Source organism: Borostomias antarcticus, assembly GCF_949987555.1.
Source record: "Borostomias antarcticus genome assembly, contig: scaffold_1173, whole genome shotgun sequence".
Taxonomy (NCBI): Eukaryota; Metazoa; Chordata; class Actinopteri; order Stomiiformes; family Stomiidae; genus Borostomias; species Borostomias antarcticus.
This window is the reverse complement of record NW_028175633.1, coordinates 1-9,832: the sequence shown is the minus strand read 5'-3', so window position 1 is coordinate 9,832 and position 9,832 is coordinate 1. Positions and strand designations below refer to the sequence as shown.

Sequence of the window (9,832 nt, the reverse complement as noted above, 5' to 3'; positions counted from 1 at the left end):
AAGCCAAAGCCTGTCCCAAAGCACGCGACCTGGCAGAAAACCCCTCTGTAATATTCTCCACGCCGCAAGAAAGCATCCATCAAGCGTTACCGGGGGCGCGTTGTGTAAACGTGGGTCCATGGCGTCATGGACCGCAACTGGATCCCGTTACATAGCGTGAAGCGCCGAGCGGGGCGCGACTTAATAAGTGTGCTTTCGGAGGGGTCGCCACGGCAACACAGAGGGCCGCAGCTTTGCCAGGTCTATGGGGGCGGCGCCGCGGGTTACCATGGGAACACATTGGGGGGCGTGCAAATAAAGCGATGCTATTGGTGGAGGGGCGGGAAGGATACGGGTGTCCTTGATAATGACGTCTCTGGTGGCCTGATGGAACACCATCTGGTAGAACACATACACGATCTGACACACAAACTCATCATCCTCCTGCTGGGCTGGAGAGAGAGAGAGAGAGAGAGAGAGAGAGAGAGGGAGGGAGGGAGGGAGGGAGAGAGAGAGAGAGAGAGAGAGAGAGAGGGAGAGGAGAGAGAGAGAGAGAGAGAGAGAGAGGGAGAGGGAGAGAGAGAGAGAGAGAGAGAGAGGGAGGGGGAGAGAGGGAGAGAGAGGGAGAGAGAGGGAGAGAGAGAGAGAGAGAGAGAGAGAGGGAGGGAGAGAGAGGGAGAGAGAGAGAGGGAGAGAGAGAGAGGGAGAGAGAGGGAGGGAGAGAGAGGGAGAGGGAGAGAGAGAGGGAGAGAGAGGGAGAGAGAGATGTGTATGAGTTAGACTTGCTTCATGTAACGCGCTGGCAGCCCCTTCAAAAGGAAGCTATTCATGAAATATGCTGCATTACGTCTTCCAGTATTTTAATAGTGAAATGATTTGATTTAAGATGAAGAACAAGTCCTTAAATAAGCAGATGGTTTCTCCTGCTCTTCAGAGGCCTGGGTCCAGTAACCCCCTGTCCTGGTCCAGTAACCCCCTGTCCTGGGTCCAGTAACCCCCTGTCCTGGCCCCCAGTAACCCCCTGTCCTGGTCCCCAGTAACCCCCTGTCCTGGTCCAGTAACCCCCTGTCCTGGTCCAGTAACCCCCTGTCCTGGGTCCAGTAACCCCCTGTCCTGGTCCAGTAACCCCCTGTCCTGGTCCAGTAACCCCCTGTCCTGGTCCAGTAACCCCCTGTCCTGCCCCCTAACCCCCTGTCCTGGTCCAGTAACCCCCTGTCCTGGTCCAGTAACCCCCTGTCCTGGCCCAGTAACCCCCTGTCCTGGTCCAGTAACCCCCTGTCCTGCCCCCTAACCCCCTGTCCTGGTCCAGTAACCCCCTGTCCTGGTCCAGTAACCCCCTGTCCTGGTCCAGTAACCCCCTGTCCTGGCCCCAGTAACCCCCTGTCCTGGCCCCCAGTAACCCCCTGTCCTGGTCCAGTAACCCCCTGTCCTGGTCCAGTAACCCCCTGTCCTGGCCCCAGTAACCCCCTGTCCTGCCCCCAGTAACCCCCTGTCCTGGTCCAGTAACCCCCTGTCCTGGCCCCAGTAACCCCCTGTCCTGGCCCCCAGTAACCCCCTGTCCTGTCCTGGTCCAGTAACCCCCTGTCCTGGTCCAGTAACCCCCTGTCCTGGCCCCAGTAACCCCCTGTCCTGGTCCAGTAACCCCCTGTCCTGGTCCAGTAACCCCCTGTCCTGGTCCAGTAACCCCCTGTCCTGGTCCAGTAACCCCCTGTCCTGGCCCCCAGTAACCCCCTGTCCTGGCCCCCAGTAACCCCCTGTCCTGGTCCAGTAACCCCCTGTCCTGGTCCAGTAACCCCCTGTCCTGGTCCAGTAACCCCCTGTCCTGGCCCCCAGTAACCCCCTGTCCTGGTCCAGTAACCCCCTGTCCTGGTCCAGTAACCCCCTGTCCTGGTCCAGTAACCCCCTGTCCTGGTCCAGTAACCCCCTGTCCTGGCCCCCAGTAACCCCCTGTCCTGGTCCAGTAACCCCCTGTCCTGGTCCAGTAACCCCCTGTCCTGGCCCTCAGTAACCCCCTGTCCTGGCCCTCAGTAACCCCCTGTCCTGGTCCAGTAACCCCCTGTCCTGGTCCAGTAACCCCCTGTCCTGGTCCAGTAACCCCCTGTCCTGGTCCAGTAACCCCCTGTCCTGCCCCCTAACCCCCTGTCCTGGTCCAGTAACCCCCTGTCCTGCCCCCTAACCCCCTGTCCTGGTCCAGTAACCCCCTGTCCTGCCCCCTAACCCCCTGTCCTGGTCCAGTAACCCCCTGTCCTGCCCCCTAACCCCCTGTCCTGGTCCAGTAACCCCCTGTCCTGCCCCCTAACCCCCTGTCCTGGTCCAGTAACCCCCTGTCCTGGTCCAGTAACCCCCTGTCCTGCCCCCTAACCCCCTGTCCTGGTCCAGTAACCCCCTGTCCTGCCCCCTAACCCCCTGTCCTGCCCCCTAACCCCCTGTCCTGGTCCAGTAACCCCCTGTCCTGGTCCAGTAACCCCCTGTCCTGGTCCAGTAACCCCCTGTCCTGCCCCCAGTAACCCCCTGTCCTGGTCCAGTAACCCCCTGTCCTGGGCTCAGTAACCCCCTGTCCTGGTCCAGTAACCCCCTGTCCTGTCCTGGGCTCAGTAACCCCCTGTCCTGGGCCAGTAACCCCCTGTCCTGGTCCAGTAACCCCCTGTCCTGGTCCAGTAACCCCCTGTCCTGGGCCAGTAACCCCCTGTCCTGGTCCAGTAACCCCGTCCTGGTCCAGTAATCCCGTCCTGGACCCTGCCTACCATTGAGCAGGTCGATGAGGGCAGGGATGATGCCGGATTTGGCCAAATTGGCGGCGCAGGAGTCGTCCATGGACACGGTCCCGATCATGATCACCACCTCCAGGATGAGGTCATCCTCTGCTGAGCCTGGGGAGGTCAAGGGTCAGGAGGTTTGAAGGAACAGGGATTGTCGTCACATCATTTAGGGCATAGCTCTGGTTAAAGTGACGAGGGTTCAAAGTCAGGTGGCGAAGGTCACGTGTGTGTGTGTGTGTGTGTGTGTGTGTGGTTTTACCTGGTTTAAGGTGATCCTTGAGGAAAGGCACCAGGTTGTACTCTTTGAGCACCAGTTCCCAGTCCAGATCTGGGAGGGTCATGTTGGCCAACGTGCCCAAACACTCAATCACAAACTCCTCTGCGTCCTCGTCGCTGATCTGGGCGGCCAGGTCCCCCACGTAGTCCTGAGGGTCGAAGGTCATGCTGTGACCACCACTCACCAGTACCATGCAGGCTTGAGCATCTACACTCATTATCACTCACCAGTACCATGCAGGATTGAGCATCTACACACATTATCACTCACCAGTACCATGCAGGATTGAGCATCTACACACATTATCACTCACCAGTACCATGCAGGATTGAGCATCTACACACATTATCACTCACCAGTACCATGCAGGATTGAGCATCTACACACATTATCAATGCATTCAGTAGAGGCTCCAACGGTTCCATCTGTCTCTGTGCTGCTCAGTGTTGAGTGTGTTGAGTGTTGAGTGTTGAGTGTGTTGAGGGTGTTGAGGGTGTTGAGTGTGTTGAGTGTGTTGAGGGTGTTGAGTCTGTTGAGTGTGATGAGTGTGATGAGTGTGTTGAGTGTTGAGTGTGTTGAGTGTTGAGTGTCTTGAGGGTGTTGAGTGTGTTGAGTGTCCTCACTATGAAGAGGTTCAGTGTTGAGTGTGTTGAGTGTGTTGAGTGTCTCACTATGAAGGTTCTTAGTGGGCCCATCGTGTTGAGTGTGTTGAGGGTGTTGAGGGTGTTGAGTGTGTTGAGGGTGTTGAGGGTGTTGAGTGTGTTGAGTGTGTTGAGTGTTCAGTGTTGAGTGTGTTGAGGGTGTTGAGGGTGTTGAGTGGGTTGAGGGTGTTGAGGGTGTTGAGTGTGTTGAGTGTTCAGTGTTGAGTGTTCAGTGTTGAGTGTGTTGAGTGTGTTGAGGGTGTTGAGGGTGTTGAGTGTGTGGAGTGTGTGGAGTGTTCAGTGTTGAGTGTTCAGTGTTGAGTGTTGAGTGTGTTGAGTGTGTTGAGTGTTGAGTGTGTTGAGTGTGTTGAGTGTTGAGTGTGTTCAGTGTTGAGTGTTGAGTGTGTAAAGTGTGTTGAGTGTGGTGAGTGTGTTGAGTGTGTTCTGTTTTCAGTGTTGTGTTGAGTGTGTTGAGTGTTCAGTGTTGAGTGTGTTGAGTGTGTTGAGGGTGTTGAGTGTGTTGAGGGTGTTGAGTGTGTTGAGTGTCTCACTATGAAGAGGGTCTTAGTGTTGAGTGTGTTGAGTGTGTGGAGTGTGTTGAGTTTCTCACTATGAAGAGGGTCTTAGTGTTGAGTGTGTTGAGTGTGTTGAGGGTCTCACTATGAAGAGGGTCTTAGTGTTGAGTGTGTTGAGTGTGTTGAGGGTCTCACTATGAAGAGGGTCTTAGTGTTGAGTGTGTTGAGTGTGTTGAGGGTCTCACTATGAAGAGGGTCTTAGTGTTGAGTGTGTTGAGGGTCTCACTATGAAGAGGGTCTTACTGTTGAGTGTGTTGAGTGTGTTGAGGGTGTTGAGTGTGTTGAGGGTCTCACTATGAAGAGGGTCTTAGTGTTGAGTGTGTTGAGTGTGTTGAGGGTCTCACTATGAAGAGGGTCTTGGTGTTGAGTGTGTTGAGTGTTCAGTATTGAGGGTGTTGAGTGTGTTGAGTGTGTTGAGTGTGTTGAGGGTCTCACTATGAAGAGGGTCTTAGTGTTGTGTGTTGAGTGTGTTGAGGGTCTCACTATGAAGAGGGTCTTGGTGGGCCCATCGTGTTGAGTGTGTTAAGTGTGTTGAGTGTGTTGAGTGTGTTGAGGGTGTTGAGGGTGTTGAGTGTGTTGAGGGTGTTGAGTGTGTTGTGTGTGTTGAGTGTGTTGAGGGTCTCACTATGAAGAGGGTCTTAGTGTTGAGTGTGTTGAGGGTCTCACTATGAAGAGGGTCTTAGTGTTGAGTGTGTTGAGTGTGTTGAGTGTCTCACTATGAAGAGGGTCTTAGTGTTGAGTGTGTTGAGTGTGTTGAGGGTCTCACTATGAAGAGGGTCTTGGTGTTGAGTGTGTTGAGTGTTCAGTGTTGAGGGTGTTGAGGGTGTTGAGTGTGTTGAGGGTCTCACTATGAAGAGGGTCTTGGTGTTGAGTGTGTTGAGGGTGTTGAGGGTCTCACTATGAAGAGGGTCTTGGTGTTGAGTGTGTTGAGTGTGTTGAGTGTTCAGTGTTCAGTGTTGAGTGTGTTCAGTGTTCAGTGTTGAGGGTGTTGAGTGTGTTGAGTGTGTTGAGGGTGTTGAGTGTGTTGAGTGTCTCACCATGAAGATGGTCTTAGTGTTGAGGGTGTTGAGTGTGTTGTGTTGAGTGTGTTGTGTGTTGAGGGTCTCACTATGAAGAGGGTCTTGGTGTTGAGTGTGTTGAGTGTTCAGTGTTCAGTGTTGAGTGTGTTGAGTGTGTTGAGGGTCTCACTATGAAGAGGGTCTTGGTGTTGTGTGTTGAGTGTGTTGAGTGTGTTGAGTGTGTTGGGTGTTGAGTGTGTTGAGGGTCTCACTATGAAGAGGGTCTTGGTGGGCCCATCGTGTTGAGTGTGTTGAGTGTGTTGAGTGTGTTGAGGGTCTCACTATGAAGAGGGTCTTGGTGTTGAGTGTGTTGTGTGTGTTGAGTGTGTTGAGGGTCTCACTATGAAGAGGGTCTTGGTGGGCCCATCGTGTTGAGTGTGTTGAGGGTCTCACTATGAAGAGGGTCTTGGTGGGCCCATCGTGTTGAGTGTGTTGAGGGTCTCACTATGGAGAGGGTCTTGGTGGGCCCATCGTGTTGAGTGTGTTGAGTGTGTTGAGTGTGTTGAGTGTTGAGTGTGTGAGTGTGTTGAGGGTCTCACTATGAAGAGGGTCTTGGTGTTGAGTGTGTTGAGTGTGTAGAGTGTGTTGAGGGTCTCACTATGAAGAGGGTCTTGGTGGGCCCATCGTGTTGTGAGTGTGTTGAGTGTGTTGAGTGTGTTGAGTGTTGAGTGTGTTGAGGGTGTTGAGGGTCTCACTATGAAGAGGGTCTTGGTGTTGAGGGTGTTGAGTGTGTTGAGTGTGTTGAGGGTGTTGAGTGTGTTGAGGGTGTTGAGTGTGTTGAGGGTGTTGAGGGTCTCACTATGAAGAGGGTCTTGGTGTTGAGTGTGTTGAGTGTGTTGAGTGTGTTGAGGGTGTTGAGGGTGTTGAGGGTGTTGTGGGTCTCACTATGAAGAGGGTCTTGGTGGGCCCATCGTGTTGAGTGTGTTGAGTGTGTTGAGTGTGTTGAGGGTGTTGAGGGTCTCACTATGAAGAGGGTCTTGGTGTTGAGTGTGTTAGAGTGTGTTGAGGGTCTCACTATGAAGAGGGTCGTGGTGGGCCCATCGTGTTGAGGGTGTTGTGTGTTGAGGGTGTTGAGTGTGTTGGGTGTTGAGTGTGTTGAGGGTCTCACTATGAAGAGGGTCTTGGTGGGCCCATCGTGTTGAGGGTGTTGTGTGTTGAGGGTGTTGAGTGTGTTGGGTGTTGAGTGTGTTGAGGGTCTCACTATGAAGAGGGTCTTGGTGGGCCCATCGTGTTGAGGGTGTTGTGTGTTGAGGGTGTTGAGTGTGTTGGGTGTTGAGTGTGTTGAGGGTCTCACTATGAAGAGGGTCTTGGTGGGCCCATCGTGTTGAGGGTGTTGTGTGTTGAGGGTGTTGAGTGTGTTGGGTGTTGAGGGTCTCACTATGAAGAGGGTCTTGGTGGGCCCATCGTGTTGTGACAGGTTCCTGATCATCTTCATCATCAGAATGTCCTTCAGCTTCAGAGCTCTCTTCATCAGCATCTTCAGACCATGACCTGAGGGCCAGAGACACAGCTGCTCATGGGTGTGTGTGTGTGTGCGTGTGTGAGTGCGTGTGTGTGCGTGTGTGTGTGCGTGTGTGTGCGTGTGTGTGTGTGTGTGTGTGTGTGTGCATACATACTTAAATAAATACATAGGTAAATGGCCTGCACTTATATAGCGCTTTTATCCAAAGCGCTTTACAATGGCCTCTCATTCACCCATTCACACACACATACACACACCAATGGTGGCAGCTGCCATGCTCGGTGCTAGCCTGCTCATTAGGAGCATATACAGTACGAGAATGTGTACTTTATGTGTGTGTGTGTGCATGTGTGTGTGCATGTGTGTGCATGTGTGTGTGTACAGGGGTTTTCCTGCATAGAGAATGACGAGGAGAATGTCCAGCTCTCTACAAAAAAAACAAACACATTCTGCGTAGTAGGTAAAAAAAAAGAAAAAGTTTTCCAGTGGTTTATGTTGTACATTTTTAATCTGTGCGACCTCGAAATATAATTGGGAGCATTTGTGCGAGTGCACATAATTGTTATGGTGTGACCTTTTCTCCACAGACGATTCGCTAGTCACACACTGATGCAGTGCTGTTCGCAGCAGAGGTGAAAACGAACGTTTTCCTACCATGAACCACCTTGAACACCTGAACAGCCATATCTGGACTGATGGTGCGTTCCAGGCAACCCGTAACTCGTGTTTTTCCGACCTCCTACACGTGAAAATGCTCTGGAATGGCAGTCAAACCCGTAACTTCCCACCCGGCAACTGGTAGTACATCGAGCTGTACGAGTTCACGGGTGGGAAGTTACGGGTTTGAGGTCGGAAAAACACAAGTTACGGGTTGCCTGGAACGCGGCATTAGGAGGGTCACAGAAACAGACTGGGAGAAAGATCTAGACTTCACACATGATCCATGTTCTCAAGCTCCGGTTCTGGAACAGACATGCTTCCTCTCTGGGAGGGTCTCTCTATGGGAGGATCTCTCTATGGAAGGATCTCTCTATGGGAGTGTGGAGTCTCTTCTCCAGCCAGACATAAACCCGCTGGTCTACTGTGGAGCTACACTAGTACATGTCTGACCTGACAACCTACAGTACATCATAGTCACAGTGATATGCCCTCACACATGTTCTAGGCTGTTTCTTATTTAAAAATGAATAAACAATGAAATTGGATAATGTAGGCTAATATAGTTAGACAAGCTAATAAAGCACACATTAGTGCAGAGAAATTTCACCAGAATGCAGGAAATGAAGCTTTTGATGGCCAAAATTTCCTGGGGGAGGATCCCCAGACCCCCACTAGGGGAGGACCCCCAAACCCCCACTAGGGGAGGACCCCCCCACCCCCACTAGGGGAGGACCCCAGACCCTCACTAGGGGAGGAACCCCCCACCCCCACTAGGGGAGGACCCCCAGACCCCCACTAGGGGAGGAACCCCAGACCCTCACTAGGGGAGGACCCCCAAACCCCCACTAGGGGAGGACCCCCCCCAACCCCACTAGGGGAGGACCCCCAGACCCCCACTAGGGGAGGACCCCCAGACCCCCACTAGGGGAGGACCCCCCCACCCCCACTAGGGGAGGACCCCCCAGACCCCCACTAGGGGAGGAACCCCCCACCCCCCACTAGGGGAGGACCCCCAAACCCCCACTAGGGGAGGACCCCCAAACCCCCACTAGGGGAGGACCCCCAGACCCCCACTAGGGGAGGAACCCCAGACCCCCCACTAGGGGAGGACCCCCAGACCCCCACTAGGGGAGGAACCCCAGACCCCCTCTAGGGGAGGACCCCCAGACCCCCACTAGGGGAGGAACCCCAGACCCCCACTGTCAGAACCACCACCGCCTCATTCTGAGCCAGGAAACACCCTGATGTACATACGTATGTGTATATGTGTGTGTGTGTGTCTGTGTGCGTGTGTGTATGTGTGTGTGTATGTATATGTATGTGTGTGTGTGTGTGTATATGTGTGTGTATATGCGTGTGTGTATGCGTGTGTGTGTGTGTGTGTGTGTGTGTGTGTGTGTGTGTGTGTACCTTCACAGATGACCTGAGCGTTCCTCTTGTTGGCCGCCAGGTTGATGCAGAAGGAGATGAGCTCAGCGTCCATTCTGCTGTCGCCACAGTCAAACAACATCTTCATGAGCTGTCAATCAAACAACATCTTCATGAGCTGTCAATCAAACAACATCTTCATGAGCTGTCAATCAAACAACATCTTCATGAGCTGTCAACCATCAACATCTTCCTGAGCTGTCAATCAAACAACATCTTCATGAGCTGTCAATCAAACAACATCTTCATGAGCTGTCAATCAAACAACATCTTCATGAGCTGTCAATCAAAGTCAGAGGTGCAAACCGATCACAGGTGAAAAAGGTGACAAACATCCAAACCCATACACACAGATCAATCAAACGACCTATTCTGGATTAAAAACAGCTATTTTCACTTGAAGGTGACAAGTCTGCACCCCTGCAAATGGTCAACGGTAACCTACCAGCTTCCCCGTTAACCTACCAGCTTCAACGCTCGTAGTCTGAACCTGATCATGCAATCAGAAATAATCCCCAGGTTAGACCTCTGTTCTCCTCTCTCCTGCTGAGAACGTTAGATGAATCACATCACCACCATCATGATCATCGTCATCATTACCATGTTGACGACGCCGGCCTGCATAGCTTCCATGGAGCCATTAGGTGACTCATGATAGTGTGACGCCCTGGGTAACCGTCGCAGCGCCGCTAGGAAATACTCCTTCCTGAGGTGAGCTGAAAGGTACTGAAGGCCCTGGGGGTCGGTTCTGGGTAATCAGATGTGAGCTACCGCCGAGGCCCCAAAGCCACAGAGAGAGAGAGGGAGGGAGAGAGAGAGAGAGAGAGGGAGAGAGAGAGAGGGAGGGAGAGAGAGAGAGAGAGGGAGGGAGAGAGAGAGAGAGGGAGGGAGAGAGAGAGAGGGAGAGAGGGAGGGAGGGAGGGAGAGAGAGGGAGAGAGGGAGGAAGGGAGGGAGAGAGAGAAAGAGAGAGAGGGAGGGAGAGAGAGAGAGGG

General features: G+C 53.1%; 1 protein-coding gene across 1 annotated transcript; it reads right to left on the bottom strand.

Moving 5' to 3' along the window:
- Positions 1-332: 332 nt before the first annotated feature.
- Positions 333-8,921, bottom strand: LOC311329423 (kinesin-associated protein 3-like; the record flags this gene model as incomplete). The annotated part of the gene is made up of 5 exons (XM_084463274.1): positions 333-431; positions 2,724-2,849; positions 2,998-3,163; positions 6,668-6,780; positions 8,822-8,921. Coding segments are annotated over 5 exons (604 nt in total), but the record flags the coding sequence as incomplete, so codon positions are not given.
- Positions 8,922-9,832: the final 911 nt, after the last annotated feature.